Source organism: Phoxinus phoxinus (assembly GCF_949152265.1).
Source record: "Phoxinus phoxinus genome assembly, chromosome: 6".
Taxonomy (NCBI): Eukaryota; Metazoa; Chordata; class Actinopteri; order Cypriniformes; family Leuciscidae; genus Phoxinus; species Phoxinus phoxinus.
This window is the reverse complement of record NC_136881.1, coordinates 33,581,789-33,609,283: the sequence shown is the minus strand read 5'-3', so window position 1 is coordinate 33,609,283 and position 27,495 is coordinate 33,581,789. Positions and strand designations below refer to the sequence as shown.

General features: G+C 36.8%; 2 protein-coding genes across 2 annotated transcripts; one reads left to right on the top strand and one right to left on the bottom strand.

Moving 5' to 3' along the window:
• Positions 1-609: 609 nt before the first annotated feature.
• On the top strand, positions 610-15,462 carry cdadc1 (cytidine and dCMP deaminase domain containing 1). The gene is made up of 9 exons (XM_079614651.1): positions 610-811; positions 1,680-1,780; positions 2,190-2,367; positions 3,355-3,936; positions 5,022-5,071; positions 5,148-5,317; positions 5,675-5,864; positions 5,998-6,052; positions 14,604-15,462. Exons 1-9 carry the CDS (start codon positions 709-711, stop codon positions 14,666-14,668), a joined length of 1,494 nt encoding a protein of 497 aa, XP_079470777.1. The 5' UTR covers positions 610-708; the 3' UTR covers positions 14,669-15,462.
• Positions 15,453-25,728, bottom strand: cab39l (calcium binding protein 39-like). The gene is made up of 9 exons (XM_079614652.1): positions 25,288-25,728; positions 22,204-22,338; positions 20,330-20,494; positions 19,913-20,031; positions 19,497-19,665; positions 18,094-18,153; positions 17,942-18,007; positions 17,725-17,868; positions 15,453-17,120 (listed from the first exon to the last, which is right to left on the bottom strand). The coding sequence occupies exons 2-9, from the start codon at positions 22,303-22,305 to the stop codon at positions 16,941-16,943; spliced, it is 1,005 nt and encodes a 334-aa protein (XP_079470778.1). The 5' UTR covers positions 22,306-22,338; positions 25,288-25,728; the 3' UTR covers positions 15,453-16,940.
• Positions 25,729-27,495: the final 1,767 nt, after the last annotated feature.

The following is a 27,495-nucleotide window of genomic DNA, read 5'->3' as shown; positions in this document are numbered from 1 at the left end:
TAAATTATATATATTTTCATTTTATTATTTTAATAATATAACATACATGCTACTAATTATAGTTCCGAAAGCCATCCTGTAGTTTAATTTCTCATTAAATTAAACAAAATGGTAATTTCCAGAATAGTTAATTCCTTGTTTGGTTAAAAAGTCTGTGTTAAAAGAAAGTAGTGATTGATACTCATTCTATGAAATTATTAAATGTTCAGAAATTATGTAGATGCACAAACCTAATTAATAGTGTGACAGTTCAGCAACACCAATTAGCAGTTGTGTGAAATCCAACATACAGTCTTTTATTCTTATAATTATATTTTGAATAGAGTGAGTCAGTGCTACTCTTACGGGATGTCATTAGTGAGTCTGATGTGGAAGAATCTGACCGGCCTGTCCAAGGCTCCATCATCACCAGACGACTGCGTGCAAGCTGTAGATAAGCTAAGATCAACTTCCTATTAATGTCAATGTTTGTAACACATGTCCATCGGGCACATTGGGTGTGGTGTTTGAGTCTTCACAAACTGTTGGTCATGTTGTAAAGCAGATTTCTGGGGAATAGAAACGATAGAAACAGGCGAGCCTTTAAGAGAAGATGCCCCGCCCACTAGTGACGCCAGAGCAAATAGGAAGATGACAGCATGAAGGCGGACGGGCTGTTGTCGTTCGGGACAGTTTAGTCAATGACAGGTCAATGTTGATCGCGATTGAATGGCAGCATCGGACAGTCGGTGGCCATGTCGGGATGGCGAGGGGAACAGATCTATTCCAAATGTGAGGGAGACCGGAGTGCAGACGGATGCCAAAGTACAAGGTTAGATTATCCTGTCAATGTCTTCTTGTGCTAACCAGATCCCAGTGGAAATGCAACTTTTAATTGCAGTGTGTTGCCAATGCTGTTTCATTTCTTCTTTCAATAGTGTTCTTTAATTTTTGCCATTGAGACATTTGCATTTTGTCCTTGCCCCGACTGGTTATTATCTAGCCTATTTTATATTTCCTCGTTCAATGTCTGTCAGCAACTTTCATTTTAAGAGCAGTCTGATGATATCATAAAGCCTGTTCTAATTCGAATTCTGAATCAGATTCTATAATTAACATTTTTCTATAAAAACAAAGCAGATTATTTTGTTAGTGTTCCAGTGCAGAACCGATTGTTTCTTTTCTGCTTTTTGACACACACACACACACACACACACACACACACACACACACACACACACACACACACACACACACACAAAAAACAGAACATCAATAATAAATATGTATTGAAAATGTTTTAATAATAATGATGTAGCCTACAATAGAAAATATTGCTAATAAGAGATAAAATGATAATCCAATTGACTATGCTTTTCCACTGAACCTTAGTTTCAGTTTCGTAAATATAATGGCATTACTAGGCTAATAATAATGATAAAAACAATCATATTAAAATATTCAAAATACATATGATTTTATTGCTCGTCAATGATTTTGTGCTTATTGTGTCATAGTGCAAATAAAACAAGTGGTTCCACATTTTGGTTATCCGACACTTAAACAGAAAAATAATATTGATTGTATGAAACAATATTGTCTGATCTCATATTATGCTAAAAGTAATTCTATAAGTAGTTAAGCAAATGTTTTTAGTTTTGTCTCTGGTCTTTTCACGTGACTCCTTTTCTTTGTTTCAGGTCAGGAACCTCGACTGTCCAAATCCAACCTCTTCACATTGTTGAGTTTATGGATGGAACTTTTCCCCAAGAAAGAAGCATCTCAGCGAGAAAATGATCCTGTAGGCATATTCGAATCTCCTCTAAAGTGATTCAGCGTGTTTCAAAGGCAGAGAGCTTACATTTAAAGCCATTTAAAATGCATTTAGGAAGGAATTAAGAAGAATGTGTTACAAATCAGACATTTTACACTGGTGGATAATACCTGTATTTATTTCTGGAAAGAAGCCTTCTATAATTATTATTGGAAAGCTGATTCCCACAGGACCGAGTCCCTGCTGTGCATAAAATGCTAATGCTATGCTAATGCTAATGAACTTATAGTGTGCATGAATTCGAAAGGCTGCTTCATCCTCTGATTCACGAGCTGTATGGATATGAGAGGAAAACACTTACAAGCTGCCTCAGTATCTGCTTGTTTTATTGATTTGTTTCTTGTATTAAAACGCCTGGTATTGTGTTTGCGTCCAGGCAGGAGACAGTGGTCTTGTGGTGGTCCATGAGCACAGGGTTCTGGGTCTGCATTGCTCCAGTGTGCAGTTGCATGCAGGACAGGTGGCTGTGGTCAAACACGGACCCCGACTGAAGGGATGTGATCTCTACTTCTCCAGAAAACCCTGTTCAACCTGCCTCAAGATGCTCATCAATGGCAAGATTAGAACTGCTCTCTCTCTCTCTCTCTCTCTCTCTCTCTCTCTCTCTCTCTCTCTCTCTCATATATATGTACACATTGACGGTCAAAAGTTTGGATTCATTTCGATTTTTTAATGTTTTTTGCTCACATAGGCTACATTTATTTGATCACATTTATTATCTTTTATAGATTATATTTTAAAATGTTTTATTCATGAGATGGCAAAGCTGAATTTTCAGCATCATTACTCCAGTCTTCAGTGTCACATGATCCTTCAGAAATCATTCTAATATGATGATTTGATGCAGAGTAAACATTTCTTATCAATGTTGAAAGCAGTTGTGCTGCTTCATATTTTTTTGTGGAAACTGTGATACATCTTTTCAATATTCTTTGATGAAAATAAGGTTCAAAAGAACAACATTTATGTTAAATATTAATCTTCTGTAACATAAATGTCTTTATGGTCACTTCAATCAATTTAATGTATCCTTGTTGAGTAAAATTATTAATTTATCATAAATTAAAAAAACTCACTTACCACAAACTTTTAATAGTAGCTCATCATGGTTTCCACAAAAATATTAAGCAGCACAACGGTTTTCAACATTAATAATAATAGTAATAAATGTGTCTTGAGCAGAAAATCATCATATTAGAATGATTTCTGAAGGATCATGTGACACTGAAGACTGGAGTGATGATGCTGAAAATTCAGCTTTTCATCACAGGAATAAATTACATCTTAAAAATGTATCCAAATGATTATATAGCATTGCTATTATAAATTGTAATGACATTTCATAATATTACAGTTTTAACAGTATTTGTCATCAAATAAATTCAACCTTTCTGAGCATAAGAGACTTCTTTCAAAAACTTAATTATTCCAAACTTTTGACCACCACCAGCATATAATATTTGATTTATTCATTCTATATACTTTATATTTGATTGCCCATCTCAACCCTCATTGCCTTGCCTTTCGTGTGCTGTGTTCAGCTGGTGTGAACAGGATCTCTTACTGGCCCGGTGATGCTGAGATCGGCTTGCTGTCGGGCAGACGTGACCCGGCAGACTCCGGTCACCAGGAAGCCCTTCTCGACGCCACAGCTGCAGAGCGACTGAAGTCCAACAGCAGGCCGCACATCTGTGTGCTCCTGCAACCTCTGGACAGCACCATGCTGCAGTCCGTGGACCAAACCTCCCAAACCTGCGACTTCCTCGGGAAGATTGCGGCGGACAATCCAACTCTGGATGTTGCGGACGTCTTCAGAAAGGAATGGTGGAACAACTCGGGTGAATTCTTGGAAAAGTTCTTTATAAATGATGAAGAACAGCATATGTATGTGCTGAACAAGATGGGACTGGAGAACTTTTGCGTGGAACCAAATTTTAGCAACTTAAGGCAGCATATGAGGAATCTCATCAGGATTCTCGCGTCTGTGGCCGCCAGTGTTCCGGTTCTACAAGACGAATACGGTTTCTTCACGAGAGAGCCTTTAGGGACGGGTTCTCCAGCTTTACCTCAGGATGTGATACGCCACTGTGTCATACAAGCCCGGTTATTGGCGTGTAGAACAGGTGAATTCTGTTCGATTACATTTACTTACCATTAACTTGCTTGACTATTTGAGTACCCTCCGTAGGAGTCATTCGGATCGCCTCCCAGAATCGACTCCATTTGCTCCATTTCAAAACAGGGTCAGCAATAAGAATATAAGATTGCCGTCATTATTACACACTTAATGTAGGCTATTCTTTTTTCCCCCGACACTAAACGTAAAACTGCCTTTATTAAAACGGTATACTTTTAGCGTGACTCGCCAAACGAGCCCAGTTTAGAGACGACATTACCTTGAAATGATGAGTATCATCACTCCTTTCCTAGTTGTTGCCAATATCTAAAGAAAAAATCCCTTCGAAAAAGAGTAGGGGTGTAATCCCGGCATCCTGGCTAAATTTCCGATTCATAATCATATATACTCATTGGCTTCATCACTGTCTCCTCTCCACCAAGCTGGTGTGTGTGGTGTGCGTTCTGGAGCAAAATGGATGGAGGCAGATCTGAATGCAAGCTTTTGCTGCTGATGGTAATAAAGGGGTGGAGTTTAAATTAAGTCCGGCATATGTCATCAGAGAAGTCTGTCATTTCACTGGAAGATCCAGTTAGTGTATAAAAATATATATAAAAATTAAACATGCATGGATGAATCGTTCACAATGAGATCGATAAGATGAATCGGATACGTAGCAAAATACATAGCATAAATTTCCATTTCATGCTGACTTTGAGCCAGTTGTAGGATGACTTTGAACTTCATTATGATTTATGAATTTACAAAATGCCAAGACAGTTATCAACAAGTTGTAAATAAAGTGCTGAAGTTAGCCATTGCTCTGTGAAGGATTGAGGGTGACCGCTAATATTAATATTTTTAACTATATTTTGAAATATTGATAAAATAAGTTCTTCATCAAACAGAATGGAATGCTTTAAAGCGATACAGACCAACTAATACAAAAAAAAAAACATCACTGCATTTATTAGTCCATTGCTAATCCTGTTGATTTCCCGCCAAAATGATGCCATTTCCTGGAGGAGGATGTCAGGATGCAAAGTTGAATCGAGGACATGTTTAAACTGTTTGTTATTTATTTTTGTGTAGAGGATCCTAAAGTGGGAGTTGGTGCAGTTATCTGGGCAGAGGGGAAACAGGTGAGCCAAAAACCACAATGAAAACTTGACTTTATGATTGTGTGTATTTCAATAAAGAACATCTTTCCGCTTGCAGTCACAATGTGATGGCACGGGTCGGCTTTACCTAGTGGGCTGTGGATACAACGCCTATCCAGTGGGCTCACAATACGCCGAGTACCCTCAGATGGATCACAAGCAGAAAGAGAGACAGAACAGGAAGTACCGATACATCCTCCATGCGGAGCAGAACGCGCTCACATTCAGGTGAGGCTCATGGGAAGAAGCTGTCAAGAAATGTTGGCAACAAGAAAAAGAGGTGCAGTCACTTGTACCAAATCCAGTCATTCCTCCAGGAATTCAGGAGTTTTCCGTGAAAGCCGCTTGATTTAATTGGCTTCTGTGCTTCTACACTATTAACAGAAGACAATAGACCTTTTTTTGCACTGAGAACTTCAGTAATCTGAACGCACCTACATTGATTTTCAACTCATGGTTTAGATGTGCTTTTATTATTTTAAATACACTGAATATCAAGCCATTCAAATGTTGTTCAAACTCGTTCATGATTCATTCATTTCATCAGCCACCCACCTTTCCCTTTTATTCCCCTCCAATCTGCAGGAGCGCAGAGATAAAAGAAGACGAGAACACAATGCTGTTTGTGACCAAATGCCCGTGTGATGAGTGTGTTCCTCTGATTGGCTGCGCTGGAATAAAGCAGATCTACACTACAGACCTGGACAGCAACAAAGTCAAACACGACATCTCTTACCTCAGGTTCGACAAACTCAACAGCGTCCAGAGGTTCATTGTAAGTGCAGATGAGAAATTATGAACTCAATGAAAATACGTAAATATAGCACTGTGGTGTGGTCTTTTTCCTCCTTTATACTTGAAAATGCACTCAAAATTGTCTCCTTTTTTTAACTTAATATTTTTTTCAGTGGCAACAGAAATCTGCCAGACATACTTCAGAACAAGCTGCTCTGCCTACAGCAAGTGAGTGTTTTGGGCCGTTTTCAACTAAAAACAGAAAGCGTATGCGTTTTGGCCGTTCATTTACACAACTGCGTTTTGGTGGCCAGAAAACACAAACTTTTGAAAACGATACCGTTATCGTCTGTGTGAACTACAAAAAAACGTGAATTTGTGAAAAAGAAGACCTCATGCACGTGCGTATTAATGTTCAGTCTATAGGCGCGTAGTGTTTCTTTACAAAGTGACATCGCCAACTACTGGCCTCGAAGCAGAATACATAGATTTTAGTCCTTTTTGTGGATCCGTGTGAACGGGGATCTTTTTGACAACGTTGTCCTCTGTACGCGAAACTTTGCAAAAATTTGAATGAAAAATGTTTCGATTGTCAAACGATTGTCAATTCTAAAACACACAAAACATGCCCACTTATCAAATCGTCTCACTAAATGGATAGGCAAAAGGTGACACGGCATGTTGTGGCAAAAATTCATCAAACAAACATCACTGCGTAAGGGAGACTCAGAGTCAAATTATAAAATTAAAGTATTTATTCTTGCAAGAAGGAGCAGTCTAATACACAGCTGTTACCCTGTGCAGAAGAGTGCCACACCCCCAGACAGACTGAACCAGCTTTTATCTAAGATTCAAGGTCTTCTTCTTCAGAGCCCTCCTCCCACAGTAGTTTTCCATCCAGTGGTTTTCCATAGACAAGGAAGCCATAACACTAGTTTAGATTCGTCACTAAGCCCCCCCCCTGCATCAAATGGCCTTCTGACATCTAGGTCAGAGGTCCTCGTTCGTCTGTTCTCTGGAGTGTCTCTCCCTTCTGCCTTCCCAGGTACATAAACAGAATCTTCTCACACTAACAAGTGAGAGTCACACATGTGACATTCTTTGAATCATCTATATTTTACTAAAGATCAATGAATATCATAAAACCGCCACCACACTCCTCACTTTTTATCATTATTAATCAAACATAATAATAATAACAACAATAATAATAAATGCAAGTTCAAGTCATTACATCACATCATAAAAATCACTCTCCTTGAACCTGTGAATAAAAAAAAGTTTAGGATGAAGAAGCATAAGGCTGTTTTTGTTGGGGAAAGCCCCATTAATTATTTAGCAAGCAAGTAAACAATTTACTAATGCCGGGCTCACTACCGCAGTCACACTAGTAAGGAAAAAAATAGTTATAAACAGTAGGAAAAACAAACAATACAATAAAATGCAAATGGTAAAAGCATTAAAAATTAAAAAAAATTAAAAAAACCCTCCTTTACATATCAATCGTTCTCAAAAAGAAAAGAAAATATCAACACATTTAACTGTAATCTCTACTTGAATCATCTGCATAATTTTGTTCATCCCCATCATCATTCAGATAGACTGTCATTTTCACCAATTGAACAGACATTCCAGTTTTCTCATATTCACCCATGAATAACAAAATTATCAGAATAACACATACAATCATAACTCATACACATTCAACATTTTCCCCATATTTTGTTCTTTTACTTTTAATTCAATCAGGCAGTGGTTCTACTTAATCAGCTTCAATAATAATCCTTATAATTTACATTAATTAATAGATCTTCTCTTCCTGAAAACATTTGCCTTAAATATTTTCTAATAAATCAGTAACCAATCAAATCATTTGTCATATACCAATATCAATACTAAACCCTATTTCGATATAATCAGATAAAATCCTCAAAATCATCACAAAACCACATTCTTAACCCATTAGTTGGTGCACATCCTCCTCCAGGCGTGTTGGTGTAGGTGAGCGGCTTGGACCCAGGTGTCACCTGAGATCACAACCACACCCCCAATGGAATGAACCATTTCCTGCTTGCTGTCACCTGTGAATGGAGACCTTAAGTATTTTGTTAGTGATTTGTCTTTCCCTCGTCCCATAGACCTGTGAAATTTTCAAAATCTGTTTACTGAAACATATTATCATTAGACATTTCTTGCTTATTAGAGTCGAAGTCCTTTTCCCCTGAAAAACACATATCGTTCACAAGTCAATATTCATACATTTGGAAAACAGAATCAGTTCAGCTTGATGCAATCCATCCTGACATTCTGAAAAAGGAAAATTTTAGGTTATGCTCTGTACAAGGTGTAGCACCTTTCTGCCACAATAATAACAATCAGGCCAGGACAGTTAGCAAAATTCATCCATAGCCATTATTCAACACATTTTGCCCTGTCTCCCAATTCTGCATGCTCTCTGTAAAGAAAAACAAATTTCGAGGTTATCATCAGATAGTAAAGTACGTATTTTCTTTTGTCTACTATTCTGCCACGGCCTTCGATGCCCTTGGAAACGTCCTGTTGAAACAATCCAGACAGCAATTTTGTTAGGCAGAAGAATGGCTTCTTTCAGGGCTTTTACCCAATTACCCCTAGTGTTCTCCCAACATTTATTCCATAAAGAATATAAAACCTAAAGCATCCCCCTTTTGATGGTCGACACAACTCGATCATCAATTTAACATACATTCAACATAGTGTCTACATTTAACACCCATACGTTGTCCTTCAGACAAATTTCCTCCAGACATCTTTCTCTGTCTCTGAAACAAAAATATTACATTCTTCACTTAAAGCCACACTTTCATTTTCTTATCATAGTATTTGAAGGGCAACGGCCCTCAGTCTAACCGCGTATCCTGCTTTTCATTCCTGTTGTTTTGTCTCGCGACCATTTTTAAAAGTCATCAGTAGTTTCATCTCGTCAGGTCGTGCTGTACAGACTTGGTCAATGTCAGTCAAAAAAACATTCTCCTCTTGTTTACGATAATCATATATGGCTCTCTGCATAATTTGATATTGACTTAGCCAATGTGTCACATCTTTGTTGTTGCTGTCAAATCTATAACATCTTCTTTTATTTCAACCCATGATCAACAACTCCACAATTCCAATTTATATAAATACCTAAACTTATCCAAAAGTAATTCAAATCCACATCATAAATGACAAAAGTAATTACTACCAGACACAGCGTGACGACCAATCAACTCGTCCCATGTTCTCTATCATCTTCTCATCATATTCACTCAGCATTTGCCTTCTTTACAATTTGTCACTTGCCTTAACACATCTGTAATGAAAAAAAAAAAAAAACACTCTCCAGAGGTTAAAGACACAATATACTCACTATTCAGGCGGAATAGCTGCCCTACACTAACACAAGACATAAAGTGCTGTCACCATCTCACACACTTATGCTAGACACACATACAGCATGTTAACTGCTCATTTACAATGTTCGCTTTTTTTTATATTAACTCTAAAAGTATAATATTTAAGGTTTAAATAAGATTTAAACTTCACATCTTTCTGTAGCTCTTATATAATTTTACATGGCCTTTCAAACCGTTTCAAATGTTCTATCTGTTCATTATTCATTTTTTCTTTAGAAAAGTCAACTGGGTTGTTTTGGTTCATTATCATTATTTTGTTTAAGCTTGCCTTACCATGCCTGATACCAGAAAGACAAACAGAGTACCAAATCCCTTCCTCCACTCAGCCGTCTCTCTTACACAAATAATATTTTCAACAGCCTCCTAAGACTGAAACTTAATTAATCATAGTCTAGAACCCTTAATAGTTCACAAATGTTAATATACAAATGTTTAACCATTACAATAATCTAAAATACATTATGCTCTGAGTATTTATAAGGTTATCTTTAGTTTGAATACTTGTATAAATTCTCAATTCACCTAACCTTTGTTATCCAAACTCTTACAAAAACTGTCTTAATCTTTAACCAGCACCATGTCTAACCTTCAGGAGTTAAAACCATCCTATAGACATATTAGTTCAAAATCAACTTCTTTAATTTTCCTTGCCCATAAGGCAACATGTTCCTGATATAAATTAATATATCAGGAATTAAAATAATGACAATCAGATGGTCTCAGCCGGCTCTTGAAAGCACATTTCCCATCAGCTCTTTATCTATAATTTCCATCAGACTTGTCACAGTTGAAAACAAGCCATACAGTGAATTGCGAGGGGGGGTTTTCTCTGGTGAGTGGTATAGAGGAACTCACATTTTCTCGGTCAAACAATGCTCTGCTGACCCCACAATGCTCTGCTGACCCCAGTGGCCTCTGGTAATCAGCGCTCAACTCTCATACCTTCTCACATATAACACCTCCATCCGGAGATGCAGTGTCCGGGACCCCCTGCGTTAGAATGTCTCCTGGCCAGGAAAATCATCCCGTCTTTGAGTAGCCACGTACCCACTGGTGACCCGCTCGCATCACACAATCAGTTTCTTCAACAGAACTCAGCTGTTTTTCTGGAGCTTAGGAAAGACACATTCAAGAGTCACCTCACCTCCACCTGGACTGCCTAATATTGTTAAGGGAGACAGGTTAATAACAACAGTATTTAATCACTCAAATCTGTTAGACATGTCTGAATCAACAAAATCACAGTGAACTTTATTCACATCCATCTATTCAGTGCACATCTATAGCATGGTCATAGGTCCTGTGTCATGGTGAAGGCTAAGATCAGACAAATACGTTACTGGTCCTAAAATAACAAAGTACAAAAATGTCACTTCTCAATTCAGGTCTACATTATTATTTTAAAGACTTCTTTAAAGTCATTCAGTTTTACAAATCTAAAATATTTAAGTACAAAATGCCCTCTGAATGGCAATGATTTCCTTTAACATGATTTCTTTTAACATCTGTGTCTATCATTTTCAACTGAAACACTGTGCTTTACTTATCGTCATGACAGGCTAAGATAACAGCCTTCTGACATTGAATGAGAGAGAGACTCAGGCCTTCAGGAGTTGGTACAATGTTTCTCATATTCTACATTTTTACATTTAGCAAGCCAGTGCTACGGTTTCTGCTTATCTGGTCTTAAATACAAATAGCCTAGTTATTCTATTTCTCAATAACGTTTCATTAAAACATCTACATTTTAGTTGTCAGGTTTTCAATTAAAATATTTCCTTATCTTTAATTTCACATTTACTAGTACTTTAGTTATTTTCCTTTTTAAAAGGATTTATTTACGACTTAAATCTTTCAACTTTCTTTTCTCTTTCAATCTACTTACGACTTCCATCTATCAACTTTCTTTTCTCTTTCAATCTACTTACGACTTCCATCTATCGACTTTCTTTTCTCTTTCATTCACTTACGACTTCCATCTCTCAACTTTCTTTTCTCTTTCATTTACTTAGCCCTGCATTCACATTCTTAGTTCTTTCTCAGACGAAAACTTTAATATCGTCTTCAAATCCTGTTCTACTTTCAAACCCACATTAATACACGTCACTTTCACATTCCATCAACTTTCTTTTCCACCTTTCTGAGTGGGCATTTACAGTTACTGCTAAATGCAGCTGACCACAATTAAAACATTCTCTGTCCCCTTGCCTACTGCACACTTGATCTCTCTGTGAGCTTTCAAAACAGCTCCAACTTACTGCACACACTTGAAGCAGTGTGTTCCAATCAGTTTGTAAACAGAGCTGATAAGCAGTTCTCTCTATTCTTTGACAGTCCACCAGTGGCGGATTCTATCACACAAGCCAAATCATAATCTTCATCATTATTGGCAGAACATTCATTTTCATAAACTGCACGGAAATGCATAAATTGTTTCTAAGTTGTTTTCACAAAGTTTCTATTTAACTTTAACACTTGTCCAGGGAAAATTATCCCCGACCCATAATTTCCTTTATAAAACAGACAATGTCTTTTTCCCTCAATGACTTAATATCAACCAAAATATCCGACATTTTACATTATTGAATTCCAAAATCTGTCTTTACATTTCTCTAATTCGCTATTATCATCAACAACACTGATTACAATAGCAAGTACACATTTAACACCCGGAAGCCGGGCTGAATAAGCACGCGCTGTTGCTGTACTCCCAGCATAGCTGGAGTCTTTAGGTTCAAAAGATAATGGTTGTCAAACCAAAAGTAAACATAATTTCACTCTTTATTTTACCACTAAAATATAGAATTGTTCCCCATTTTGCTTAATGAAACATTCATTATCTTAAATCATGTTAATCCCTGTTAATCATACTCAATACCTTATCATTATTATTTTTAATCTGAACCTCACTTTTCATACCATTTCTTAATCTGACTTAACAGCCGTTCATAAATAGTTCCATAACTTTTATCAGAAATGTTATTTTCATAACATACATTTTCTACAGTTGTTTTCTTCTCAAAATGGTTAGTCTGCAGATTCAACAAGTATTATCATTACTGTCTCTGTCCCACTTATACTTACTGTTTTTACAGAAACCAAAATATCATATTACTCAAATCTCAATCCTTCACAAAGAGGATCAACCTTTGTTACAAAAAAATCTTCTGACATCTAATGTCATGCATCCATCTAATGGATGAAAAATAAAAACCTTTTATCAGTTATATTCAATCTTACTATATGGAAATACATTCTACATCGACTCTTTTATCTGCTTCAAGCCAACGACTCATTGTCTTTTCACACTTTTACACACGTTGAACGCAGGCACAACAACTTTTGTTTCTCACTGCCCTGTTCAACTGATTCCAGCACCATCTTTTGGCGCTCAATATCATACATTTCTGCCCTTAATTTTATCTCATTTGACAAAACACCGGTGTACCAAATTTCGCAAGCTTGCTTTTGAGACTTCCCCATATTGCTGCTCTCTGTTCTCTGTGGATTTCTCTTTGCGCGCGTTCTCTTTATTTGTCAAGCGTCCCCGACAAACCCGACCTTTCTTTTAACCCAGTCGGACGGGTTACACTATTAGTGTCACTATTAGTGTCCTCCTAATTACGGTTTACCAACAAATCTGTTACGATTTTCTTGGCTCCCCCTAATTAGCCTCAGCACCCAAAAATAATTTGCTCCGTGGTGGAACAATTAATTTCCAGGTACCTATCTGTATGAAATGTCTTGGTCTGCCACAGTTCTCAATTAATTCCAGATTATTTATCTGCTTGAAATATCTTGTTCTGTCACAGACCTCAATTAATTTCAGATTATTTTCCTCGTATCTGTTTGAAATATCTTGATCTGTACGTAGATCTCAATTAATTTCAGATTACGTACCACAGAAAACAGTTCTCAGCCAATATGGTTCAATTTCACTCTTCCCCCAATTAAACTTAATTTAATTATGCCTTACCCAGAGATGCTGTTTGGAGCCACCTGAGTTCTTTGATTCCAGTGTCCGATCCTCCCGGGCTCTGACATCGGCCGGCCTCTCTCTCTCAAGTTTACGAGGTAGAGCTGGAACTTACTCAGTCCAGGTGGCCAAACACCGTCCGATCTCAGGTCCAGGAGGCATCGTCCAAGGAATCCCACTATTCTGACACCAAATTGTTGTGGCAAAAATTCATCAAACAAACATCACTGCGTAAGGGAGACTCAGAGTCAAATTATAAAATTAAAGTATTTATTCTTGCAAGAAGGAGCAGTCTAATACACAGCTGTTACCCTGTGCAGAAGAGTGCCACACCCCCAGACAGACTGAACCAGCTTTTATCTAAGATTCAAGGTCTTCTTCTTCAGAGCCCTCCTCCCACAGTAGTTTTCCATCCAGTGGTTTTCCATAGACAAGGAAGCCATAACACTAGTTTAGATTCGTCACTAAGCCCCCCCCCTGCATCAAATGGCCTTCTGACATCTAGGTCAGAGGTCCTCGTTCGTCTGTTCTCTGGAGTGTCTCTCCCTTCTGCCTTCCCAGGTACATAAACAGAATCTTCTCACACTAACAAGTGAGAGTCACACATGTGACATTCTTTGAATCATCTATATTTTACTAAAGATCAATGAATATCATAAAACCGCCACCACAGGCAGCTACTTTACCAAATGCAGTTCAGTATTGTTGGTAATTGTCACATGTCTGTTTAATTTTTTTTTAACCAAGATCAACAATTTAGGTTAAAATGTGCAATTAAAGTGTTTTTTAGACCCAGTGACTGGTCACCACATTTTCACCATTTTGAACACCTTTAAGTTGCAAACGATTTTTCTCAAGTGTTGTGACGTATTTCCAAGTGAAAGGGAATATTGAACAGAGGGCAGGGTTGTACTTCAGCGCTCCTCCTCTCCATCTCTGCTCATAGCAGACTAACGGTTTGAGGAAAGTAGTTTAAGCGTTTTCAACCCAAGCCGTCAAACCTACGTCATCATGACATCAGAGCCAGGCGGACCGCACTCGGACACTTTTCTAACCGGCATGCATCTCGCGCTGATCACCGGTGATCGGTTCTGCGCAGATTTTGCTCATCTCAAACAAGCCTTGTTTTTTTCTGTGTATTAACTTGCACGGATTAATTGTTCACCATAAGACTAGTAATATGCGCTAACAAAGTAAATAGGGTCAATTTTGATTTCATGTCGACTTTAACGGTAGTTTATTAATTTAACTTTGAAGTACCTAATATTAAAATATTGTATAATATTCAATGTAGTTTCTCAAATAAGTTCCTAAAAGCTGCATGATAATTACATGGAATATACCCTGAATGTGTTTTTTTTTTTTGCAGATGGCTGCATGAAACGAAGAGACAAGGAAACCCACTTTCAGTGCAATAAGAGACTGCGATCATAGAAAACATTTCGAAAGCTGCTCTCTTGTATGTATGGCAGCAACAGATGATGTTAAAGGAATAGTTCACCTCAAACCTCAAGTATGAAACCTGTATGAATTTCTTTCTTCTGCTGAACACAAAAGAAGATATTTTGAAGAATCTCGGCAACCAGTTGATGGACTTCATTGACTTTCAGTAGGAAAAAAATATTAAAAATACTAATGGAAGTCAATGGGGTCCATCAACTGTTTGGTAACCGAATTTTCATTTCAAGTGAACTATTCCCTTAAAATGTCATTAATGCATCTCAAACTCTTTCAGTTCCTGGTGATAATGAACATTTAACCTGCCATACTCACGCTGAATGATGCAAACAAACATGATCTTATAATTACAATACAGCTAGTTTTATTAGTTTAATAGGACAGCCCGTTAAAGAAAAAAATTAATTATATGCATTTTAGAAACTGGGTTATATGGTTTTAAAATTGCACACAGCACTGTTTTATAAATTTGTTAAATTGAAAGGACAAGAATAACTGTGAATAAATACAGAAAATGTATTTATTAAAATCAGTTCTTAATTTATAGTGTACAGATCTACACAGTACCCTATGAGCTTCATTTCTTTTAAAAAGGAGTCAGTGATACTGCCAGTGCTTCAGTTGTTCTTTATTGATATGGTACTATTCAGATGGAAACTGCAAATGTATATGTGTAGTAGGAAAAAATGATTCAAATTTTGAACTGTCAATGTCATTTCTGACAAATGTATTCAATAAATTTGGCTCAGATGGATATTTCAAATTTGAAACTTGTTGCCTAGAGTCCAAATGAATTTGATTGTGATGGTCCAATCCACCTAAACATATTTTATTAATCACATATAACTAAAGATGACTGTAAAAAAAAGAAAAGAAAATACTGAAATCAATCAACTGTAGAGGAAAAAAATAATGAAATTTAATGAATTTTCTTCAACAGCATAACTCAAATATAGTGAGTTAAAGAGGTTCATTGCTTAATCAAGCTAAATATGCTCAATGGGAACATATTAAAAACAAAAAGAAATTAAGCTCCCCCTTCCAAAATGTATTCTCCAAAAAAAAAAAAAAGTAAATTAACAACTCAAGAACAAAAGGCACCTGTTTTGTACATTTGCGTCCTCATTTCATCTGTTTTTTTCACCTATGCAACAATCTACTTCTGTCAAAATCATCAAAGACAGCTGAATTATGGGTTATAGCACAAAATACATACTACAGTAAAAGGAATACTATAGTATAGAAATGAATATCACACTACAGCTGCACGACAGTATAAGAAGTACTTTAGTATGATGTACTAAAGTTAACAAATTCAATAGCACTAAGGTAACTATAGTATAGAGCATACGATAGTAATGCCGAAGCACTATAGATTTACTTCACTGATCTACATGAAATCTACGAGTTGGAATATACACTTAGCGCCAACGTTGATTTTCCAAGATCCTTCTAAAATGGCAACCACCTTAAGAGCAAAATCAGCTTTAGGTAAACATCAAATAAAAATATATAAAACAAAACAGCGATGCTTTCCGATCAGAAAAAAACGGCCTGGCAGCAACTCAAAAATGTACATGGAGACCCACACATGCTCTTCCGGTTTCAGCTCAGATGAACAATAATTAAAATACTGATAAATGAATTCATCCTTCTAGATAATTCTTATAAAACACAAACAGAATAAAGAGAACAGGGAGGAAATGATCAGGTTTGTAGTGTTCTGAACAAATCAAATAAAAGCGAATGCAAGTCACACTGATGCCCGAGAAAAGACGACAGAAAGGAGGAATGCAAGAATGAAGATTAGTGCAGTTACAAGATATCGAGAGAGCTCGTAACTGATCATTTAGGAATCTCAGCGACATCCAAACAACACGATCTCTTCAGACTGTGGCGCTGCTGAGGAGTGTGGAGTGTCCAGAAACGGAAAATTAAAGTTTACCTGTACTTCCTCATCCGCGATGTGTCTTGATGTGTTCGTCCCGTGACTCAAACTGGCTGCGTCCTACTTTTAAAACATCCTATCATGGCACGAGAGTTTGCGATCAAATAAAAGGAGGAAGGAAAAAGAAAAGCAAATAAGAACAGAGAACATCAATGATGAGGAACCTTCTTTTGTACGCCTCAGAACTAAGAAGAGACACATTTTTCAAGATTTTAAATAGAATTATTATTGTTAATATTTTTTTTTTGTGGGGTTTTTGTCGTTTTTTTTTCTTTTCCCTAATACTGCAGTAGCTAAAGTTTAGGAGGCTGGTTTCTTTAGGTCTCGTATTTGTTTGACGAGGTACGTCTTTTCGTCGTTAAACTGCTCGTCGTCCGTGCGATCCTTCTGAAAGTTGCTAAGGAAGTCGATGAGTTTCGTTTGGTTCTTCAAAAGAATGTCTACGATGGGCTGCGTTTTATTTGGATTGGCCACAAACACCTGAGAGAGAAAAAAATAAAAAAGATTCTTACAATGATATACAACTAGGAAGCATACAATAAGTTTACTTTTCAGTATGATTTTTTTTCTTTTAATATTTCTATAATATGTAATATATATTTCATATGAACCACTTTTGATGAATATACGAGTCCCACTTTCTATTAGGTGTCTTTAACTACTATGTATTTCCATCTAAATGAATTGTAAGTACAATGTACTTATTGTGTTGTATTGCCAAACACTTGTGCTGCTATTGAAGTGGGGTACGGGTAATATTAGGACAGGTTTAGTGGTCTAGGTAGGTTAAGGGTGGGTTAAAAGGAAAGATTTGCGTAATTATATAGTGATATACATTAAAGTAATTACATGCAGTTTTTATTTTAAATATCAGTAAAGCAAAAACATGTACGTACACAAAAAGTTCACTGTATCAAATTATTAATCTAAAATGTGAGTCCATATGATGTCACATTAACTACTTTTTGATACTTTTATGGTGCTTTTTTGTCATTTTGGAGTTTGACAGCCTCGATCCTGACATTGTATTTTCCATGCAAGGAAAAGAAGGGGTAAATTCAAGTAGTGTCTCAAGTTTTTGTACCTTAAAGACATGGAAAGCCTCAAACTGAATGTTGGGGCTCTTGTCCCTCAGGAGATTCATCATGAGCTTCAGGTTCTCTGGTTTACTGATGTACCGTGTCATGACTGTGAAATTGTGTCTGTCGAGGAGCAGTTCACCCAGCAGCTGTCACACAAACACATGATGTTAATGACAGGACAGGCTCCAGACGACAGAAAGCAGATGTCAGAACACACACCTTCAACGACTGTCTCTTGGTCACATAGTTCTCAGAGTGAAGCAGTTTCTCATAGTTATCAAAAACCTGGAAGATGAGAGAGAAAAAAACTCAGGTTTTCACAATTCTATGAAAAAAATAATAAATTACAAAACAAAAAAAAAATATTTTACCGCATCATAGTTCTGTTCTAAAAATTCTGACACCAGAACCTTGTGTCTTGTGAGCAGATCCTGTAAAAAACAACAACAAAAAACAATATATTTAGTGTAATTTCCCATTTATCAAATACTTTATGCATCCAATAGAGCTGCAAGATTACTCATTAAAAGATTGCGATCTCGATTCAATATTACATAAGTACTGGGATAAAAGTTTATATATATAAATTATAAAAAGACTCATGTCTATGGAACAGATCAAAATAGAATAAATCACCCTGAAAGTAACTTCAAATAACGATAGTATCGATTACATAGTTACACCAGTAGGTGGCGACAAGTGACTTTAAAACATGTATTTGTCATTTAATCATTTAAAGAGGTGGTAAAAAGCCCTTTTCACAAGATGTAAAATATATCTCTGATGTCCCCAGAGAGTGTGTGTGAAGTTTTAGCACAGAATACCCCACAGATATTTTTATTTAGCATGTTCAAGTTGTCACTTTTTGAGGTTTTGAGAAAACGCACCGTTTTGTGCCTGGTCCTTTAAATGCAAATGAGCTGCTGCAGAGGGCGGGGTTTCAAGAGCTTATGTGTGTTAGCAGCTGCGATTACCTCACAGACACACTAATGATAGAAACTGTTCTGCCTTTAATGTTAAAACTGAGTCAGACAAGGATGGAGAGACTCAAGAAGAAGTGACATGTAGAATGCAACAGGACGTCTCTGAAAGGTTAGTTGATGAATTTATGTTGCTGATGTGGAGTTAACTATCTTCAATTAGCATATTCTGTCATGATAATCTATAAATCGCTCATATAGGAACTGTTGTGAGACGCACACAGAGTGACTTTTCTTTTGCATGTGAAAAGATGGATGCTAAAGTTTGAGCTGACTCACAAATGCACTATATATAACAACTCTCCCTCTTCTCAACATGGACTGTGTTCCCGGGGGCGGGGCTTATGTACATTTTAGACTTGCTGATGTCACTAACCCGGGAGGAATGTTGTGTAGTCCCTACCAGCCGTTTGTTGTAGTCCTTTTCTTTAAAAGCAAATATCTTCCTTTGCTTTGAACTTTGAAGTTAGAAAAGTGAAATCATACTCAACCACCCCTTTAAGAGATTCGTTCTAAATCTAATAATGAAATAAGTGAAGAATTTAAGAGCGAATCATTGATTCATTCATCCAAACCAATTTTAAATAATTTGTTCAGATTCATTTAACATTTTAAATATCAATTAAAATTGGTCAGAACCTTAAGTAAATTACATGTTATTTTGTTTAGTTGTCTGATCAGAATCATGATCTGTTTAAAAAAACACACAAAAAAACGTGATTCTCAATTTATCCAGAATCATGCAGCTCTAGTATAAATGAATAATGTAATATTTAATAAAATATAGCGCTCACCTTAAAGGTGGCAAATGCATCCGAAGCGATGTCAAATGTGGACATCTCCACGTAGCTGAAGAAATCTTTAAAGTGTTCAGAGTGGAGGACGATTTTGGCGAGAGGTTCATGCCGGATGCACTCGCGCAGCATAATCCCACAATTCAATGCCACCTGAGGGGTCTCATACCTGCCACGACATCACAGTAGAAATGTCACGTTCACACACACAAATTAATGCTCAACAGGGGCCATGTTCAGGTGTATGGAGCTTGATGATTGTAGATCTATTCATATTGATGCTGCATGCATACATTTATTGCTAAATGGATGGAGTGATGGAAGGAAAACTGCAACATTTAGAAGCCTTTCCATGCAGGAAGTTTATAAGTAACATGCTCACATGCTGCATTTCAAAAATACCCATCACTTCTCACCCTTTGAGTAAGATGAAAAGAACTTCCTGATGAGAGCAGAAATATTCCACCGTTGGGCTGCGGGTTCCGATCTGCCTGCGCAGGATGTTGTTGAAGATCTGGCAAACGTCCTTTTTACCCTGCACACACACATAGACGCCCACGTTATACCAATTATTAGAATCGTGAATAAAAAGAAAAGAGAGAAAAAAAATGCATGTTCAAACAACAGTAGAGCGAAATAGATGGATGGACAGACAGACAGCAACATAGTGTCGGCCCAGACCAGGCCCACATCTGGATTCCACACGTACCAGGTGTGTACAGACAGACAACTGACCCCAAAAGTTTGACTGGTAGTGTGTATATAATACAAACGTCATGTCTTCTGTAGTGCTTTGTATTATAATGTCACTTATTGTCTTAAAGCATCCTCACCTCAAAGTCGACGACCTGGAGGTTTTCCACCAGTGAGATGAGCAGGCCGCTGTTGTAGAGCTCTTGGGCCAGTTGGGCCACCGTCTCTGTGTGCGGCTCCTTATCGTTCGTGCCGTACAGGATCTCCTTCATCAACACCAGACATTTCGACACCTCCTCTGAAGCCTGACAAACACACACACAAAAATCACTTAAGTCTCACTTCAAAATATGCTGTCAATTCAAAACAACTCAGGCGTTCCTGAACATGTGTATGCAGACCATATGGTAACAACGCCACATATTGCTCTGAACACCTAAAAGGATTCTGGGTAATTTCACATGTAAGCTCATTATACAAAGACCATCATTAGCTATTTATCAGCTGCTGAAACCGCTCAGTCTGACAGCGTGGAGGCATTGTGAAGCATATGGATTTCCCTCCAGCTGGAAGAGCCCCAGGCCCTCGGGATAACAATCAGCAGGTTCCCAGCGCTTCAAACGCTTGACTTTAGCGGGAGGCTGCCGAAAAGGGCCTTAGCAAGCTGGTGAAAATGAGCAAGAGGTCGGGCAGTGGAGCGATATTCCCACCTCTGCGACATCTTTCTACTCTCGGCACCAACATGAGAGCTTCCAGGAAGGAATCCAACCTCTCGCTCATTTGGGTCTCTAACGGACGCTCTGAAAATGGGGTTCAGAACGAGTAAATTGACATTGAGATGAGCGGGCTAATTTATCTGAACTAGCCTAATTCAACAAACAACTACAATTCAAATGAAAAGCTCTTTTGGAAGAAAAAAAAGCTATGTCTTTAAAAAGCTAAGTGCAAATCCCAGTTTCAGACTGCATGTCCACATTAGACTGGTGCATATTGCTCACAAAACTCACATAGGCCATTCATAGACATTTCCATGTAACACTTCCCTTCAGATAATAAAAAAAAGTTGAGTAGACTTTATGCAAATTTATCAAAAGCGTGGCTAAACACAGTCATAGTTATCAAAATGAATATTTACTACGATAGGATTATTCATGTCCAGTGTCCACCGCGATCTAGTGCACTGATTTAAAACTCGTATTTGCCTGAGGACAGGCCTGTCTCTCTGAAAAAGCAAATGAAAAATGCAAAAACACAATGGAAAAGACACTCAGCAGTGGAAAGAAGCCTGATTTACAGGATATAACCGCTGATATTCTGCTACGATGTGTCTGAGGTTAAAGCCGTAGAGACCTAGGAAAACTTCAGCATCATCACTCAATAGTCAAGTTCATTATGCAATCATCTGAGAGATCTGGAACAACTGGAGTAGAAAATGGAATGGAATAAAATCTTGGGAAAAGAGTGGAAAAATAAGGGAGAAAAAAAAAATCTGACCGGTGGACCAAGGAAAACACAGAGTGGCAAATTCATTAAACCTTACAGTCACTTTTGTGCCATCTTAACCAGGCACTGGAACATTCTTTTTAGTGTAAACACACCGCACTCGATCCAAATCAGGCTTATTAAAGTGATGGAGTGATGTACTGTACAGTCCCAGTTAAGTATGCCATATTGCAGCGATCTGTTGATGTGTGTTCATGAGTAACATTGTATCGTTGACTACTATTTTGAAGTGTTGTGTAATGACGTAATGTGTGGAGAACAAAAGAGATAGAGTAAACAAGATGGATGAAGTTTGTTACTCCCGTCTCGTGTGCTTTATAACTCCCGACAGACACCACAGCTAGCAATCAGAAGCAGCTTGCATGATGCTCCTGACCAATAGTGCTCAGCGCTTCTTCTTTTTTGCCATGTCTGCACTGTTACCTGATATAATTCCTATAGTCAGGTGATAAACCCCCCCCCCCCAGAAACTGCCAGCAAATGCTGTAATATGACAACTTCAAACTCATACCTTCTCTGTCTTCTTGTCCTGCTTGACCAGGATGGAGAGGTTGTCCTTCAGGGTCTTCACAATTTCTGTGGGGTTCTTGTGAGATTTACCAAATAGTGGCATGGTAGCGGCCGTAGACTTCTAGCTGTAGAACGGCTGGAATAGAAAAAAATAAAAGTCGTCTTTGATGGCCCTCTTAAATGCTGACAACTAAACACAGAGACCGAAGAAGAAGTCTACCAAAGTTTAAAAGGAGATAATAGCCTGAAATATTTAAACAGGAAATTTTACATTAATCAAAAGCAGCACACATACTTGACTTAAATGTTTCTCATGATCTTGGGCTCTAATGTTTGTGTAAATGCTTGAAATTACACAAGTACAAAAAATGCCACCTCATGAATTTCTTTTAAAAATAAACATTATTGCTGTTATACGTTAAACTTTTGATGACTTGAATGAGTAGGTAAGTTCCTAGTAGTGCAAATGTTCCATTAAAACCAGTTATTTTAGTATTATTTATATATTATTATTGTATCTTTTATATTTATACTATTCATTTTAGTTTAAGTTTGTGTCATTTTGTTGTGCTTTTGTACATTTTTAATGTTAACATTAACATTTTTTGTTCTTTAAATATTTTTTGGAAGATTATATTCATTTGGTTTTACAGTAAGATATCAGTAGGTACAACAGACAATTTAGTCTGAAGAACAGATCTTTCCATTTAAGCTGCAAGTTTTTCATCTAATATTTACATTTTCTTTTTTTATCTTTATTTCAATCAATAAAAAAAAGACTATAAGTTCTTAACACCGATTTAAAACCATTTACATTTCACCAGAAATCTAAATAATTAAGAACAGTTATGATCTGAAACTCCACTTCAGTCTGTGAGTAAGTAGCTTTAATTATTATATAAATTAAAGACAAAAACTCCATTCATTGTTCCAGCCGTGAACTAACATGTACTTTGAATTAAACTAAATGATTATTCTTATTAATTTGATTCAATGACTCTGTTCACAGTGGAAACAAAGCCATTTTGACGGTTGACAGCAGAATGTGACGTGAGAGGAACTTTTCAACACACAATTATAATGAGGGGAATATTCACTGTTTTTCCGAGAGAACTAAGTGAAACTTGTGACTGGTAATCCTGTGATCTAAGAACCTAAGGTGTGTGTGTGTGTGTGTGTGTGTGTGTGTGTGTGTGTGTGTGTGTGTGAGAGAGAGAGAGAGTCCAAGAGTTAGAAATTTCCTGTTCCTCCACCTGTCAGCAGCTGATCTTTGAACAGTTTCCCTTCATATTACTGCTGCGTTCATTCAATACATCTTACAATCTTACCACCACCTGACCTTACGACAGATTAATGATTACATAAAGTATATAGTTTGATAGTACCTCCTGTAGAGGATTCTTTAAAGAAAATATTCAATAGTTTTTTTTAAAATACTGCTCATACTAGTCTTTGCACACTCTGCAATCTAGGTGTGGGAATAACCTATTATACAATAATTCACTATGTAAACACGGGCAGCAATAAAACCAACACCTGACTCGCGTCAGTCATGAAGTCATACCCGATCTCCAGAAACACATCCCACCCTCACCTCGCCCGTGTTTACTATCCCAATACCACCTTAACCATCAAAGGCCCATCGCTGAGGAATGTCACATGACCACATTTATTTAACAGTCAGTGAACAGGTCCTCTGTTTGCTATGTGACAGTTTTAGGATTTTTATATAGTCCTCGGCAAAGAAAAAATTAAGCGCCACCTTTGTTTACTAACTGTAAATACCACCTTCAACACCCTAGCGCCGCAATATTTGGATCTAGTCTGAAGCACTGGACATAGCCTAGCCCTAGATAAATGAGAGATAGATGGTGATGAGAAACCAGATTGAATTACTACCAAGGAATTGGGTACAAAACAAGAACAGAATTCCTAAAAAAATATATAATAAATGTGTGACAGAATGGATAGATATTCTGGGTTGCAAATTCAGCCAGCAGGTAGCTTGTTTGTGACCAAAAACTGAAAATTGTGCTTACTGATTAACTTATATTTCCATAAATTATAGAAATAATATTTGGTAACAGGGTTGAGTTAACACTAAAGTCAAGATTTTACACACACAAAAAAAAAAAACTTCCCGATATGATGAAGAAATTATTCAAATGATGTCACTCCTGGGGTGTGACAATTTAGGGAATGTGTCATTTTAGAAATATAAAAGAAATTTGAAAGAAATCATGATAAATAAATAAAACATTCAGTATCAGGGTTGTTTAAAAGTATGTGGGACACAGCTAAACATTTTGGTCATTAAAATTATTCGTTTTAATATATAACAGTTTTATTAAAAATAATAAAATTAATTTACAATGAGTTGAATATCTTTTAATCAACATATTATCAATAAATTATGTCATTAATTTAGGCATGTTTGTAATAGTTCTCCAAAATAAAATGCTTTTAAAAATACACATTATCATTGGACTGCAGACCACATTATAAAAAAACAAGGCTAAATGCCATTTCACCTTCAGGCGTCAGATTTGTGTGACAGAAATTCCATCAGGACTGTAGGGAAGCATCTGACAGATTTGATACTGGTATTGTGTGGAATCGTGCAGAAATGCATGTTGAACTGAGTGAGCAGGCCCTCCAGTGCATGATCTGCTTGTGTGTGAGAAGGCCTTGCAGTGGTGTGTGATCTGTTGTTTCAGGCCTGTTCACTCAATTCAACACAAACAGCAGCAGAATTACAGCGTGACACTGAGCGAGCTGCTCGTTACAATGTAACACGCGAACAGAACGTTGCAATCGAACAGAACGACAGACTGGAACAGCAGCAATGAAGCCCATCAGACGCTCGAGCTCAAACGCTCATATACACTCTCAGTTGGTCAACCATGTTACCAAAAACAAGCCCGACATGCGGAAAATTGGGCGTACGTTTAGCTTATTCGCTTGCGACACCAAAATAAAGGCACACAGCAATAGCCTGTGCGCTTGTGTTGGTGTTCGACGTTATATGATATCTAGCTATTATTTCGCTATCGCGTATGTAATGTATGAAATGTTGAATACTTACAGTGCTGCGATGTAATTGTGTCTTCTGCGGCTGCTGTGGTTTCTTGTGTGAGTTCGCGAGCAGCCGTCCTGATAACGCCAGCAAGACTGTGTGTTGTGTGTGAGCGCGCGCGCGCGCTGGGCTAAACGTCAGAGGAAAGTGTGTATGAGCGAATTAAACACTGACTGACTCAAACGCGTATATCTGCAGAAGACATGATGGGTTTGTAACACAAACTCCCTGTCTGATGCCTTTCCGCGGTTGAAGAATGATCTGGGATCGGTTCTGTGGCCGTCCGTGGCAGTTTAGCCTGTGACGTGCGAGCTGATCTCAGATCAGATGCTGAAAGCCTCCCTCCCGCACTGAGGGGAGGCGTCGTGTTACCCGGATGTGGATGTGTTCAGACTGTATTATGAAGAGATATACTGACTAAAATAAGTGCATGACTCATGATTTTGAATCACGACGTTTTATACTTGTATCGCGTCATATACCTGCATGAACTATTGAACGACACTGTCATAGCCAAAGTCTGCGTGTGCGCAGTGTGTGTTACTGAAGCAGAGACTCTGAGTCACAGACCAGCTCTTAAACGATCTGTGCATCATAAAAAATCTGTGCAATTCTTAAAGGTTAAATTGAAACTAAATCTAATAAAAAAAGATAAAAAAAATAAAAGAGAAGGTTATACTAACAATATACAATAGGGTGGGTTTCAAATCCTCTTGGATAAGATTAATTTCCCTCAGATTGTAATGCTCTTTAATGTTTTATCTTGCATTGTTTAACTTTATGTTTTCTTAAATTTAGAAAAAAATCCTACAATAGACTGTTAAATGGCAAGTTTTGTCACTATTACATATTTTTTCCTTAAAGGAATAGGCTAGTTCACCCAAAAATGAAAATTGTCATAATTTACTCACCCTTGTAGTTGTTTTTGACCTTTATGAGTTTCTTTCTCCTGCTGTACACAAAATAAGATAAGTCAAAGGTCTGTTTGGCTACAAACATTCTTCAAAATATCTTATTTTGTGTTCAGCAGAAGAAAGAAACTTATAGGGTTGGAACAAATTGAGGGTGAGTAAATGATGACAGAATTTTTTATTTTTGGGTGAACTATCCCTTTAATATTTATAAATCCAATTGTATTGAAAATGAAATTCTACCATTAAAAGTTCCCACCATTGTCTTTTATTATCAGAAACCAGATTTTCATGTTTAAAAAAATTCTGATAAATCGTTATTATTAAGGAAAATTATTTTATTTTATAGTCTTAATATTAGCTGTTATTATTTATAAATCCAGTTGTAAAAATGAAATTATATCACTAAAAGCATAACCATTCATCTTTTATTATGAAACAGATTTAAATTTTCATTTGTACCACTCTCTATAAAAATATTGAATAACAACAAATAGGGTGTGTGGGTTAGCTGCAATGAGATAAAGAGGCTACTGTGTTAATAGAAAGTGCTAGGAATGTGGGGTGGGGTGGGGAATGTGGTGTGTAGGTAAATTATGGTCAATTATGTGTAGGTAAATCATGTTATGTGCTATGTATTTTGTGTTGTATCTGTTATCTCGAATGCCCAAGATGAATTTCTCCGTCAGGAGACAAAGGCTAATCTAATCTAAGATTTAAAATTCACTGTAAAACAAAGTTGCTGCAAAGTTAAATATCCAAGTTGATTGTACTTAAAAATTTAAGTAATTTCAACTTAAATTACATTAAACTAACTTAAAAATATTAGTTGAATCTTGTATAACATAAAAAAAGTTGATAATGGCTTAACTTATTTTAATGAGTTCAATGCAAAAAATCTATGTTGTTATAACTTATTGATCATGTAATTTTTTTTTTTTTTACGGTGTATGGTAAATTAAGGGAAAAATATTTGATGGTCTTAATATTTCAAATCAAGTTTCACATAGAAAGTTCTATCATAAAATTTTACTCATTAAAATATTTTATGATTAAAAAAAAATTCTGATAATATGGTATTTCTATTATCAAGAGAAATGTTTATTTTGGTCTTGATATTAGCTCTTACTATTTATAAATCAAAAAGTTTCAGCATTCACGGTCATGAAACACATTTAAACATGACAATCAAAAATGTCAATAATAAATCACTAAGTAACATTTATTTGCAAAATTATAAAGTTGTTTGTGGTGCACGATGAAAAAGCGGATTCATTTAAGATCGACTTTACCAAAATAATGAAAA

What these genes read in the sequence shown, in the direction of transcription:
- cdadc1 (XM_079614651.1), top strand. Translation starts at nt 709, where the DNA reads ATGGCAGCATCGGACAGTCGGTGGCCATGTCGGGATGGCGAGGGGAAC. An exon ending in CCTCAAGATGCTCATCAATG is followed by an intron (nt 2,368 to 3,354) that starts GCAAGATTAGAA and finishes TGCTGTGTTCAG; the next exon opens with CTGGTGTGAACAGGATCTCT. An exon ending in AGCTGCTCTGCCTACAGCAA is followed by an intron (nt 6,053 to 14,603) that starts GTGAGTGTTTTG and finishes TTTTTTTTGCAG; the next exon opens with ATGGCTGCATGAAACGAAGA.
- cab39l (XM_079614652.1), bottom strand. Translation starts at nt 22,305, where the DNA reads ATGCCACTATTTGGTAAATCTCACAAGAACCCCACAGAAATTGTGAAG. An exon ending in TAGAACAGAACTATGATGCG is followed by an intron (nt 18,008 to 18,093) that starts GTAAAATATTTT and finishes CTCATCTTCCAG; the next exon opens with GTTTTTGATAACTATGAGAA. An exon ending in AGGCTTTCCATGTCTTTAAG is followed by an intron (nt 17,121 to 17,724) that starts GTACAAAAACTT and finishes TTTCTCTCTCAG; the next exon opens with GTGTTTGTGGCCAATCCAAA.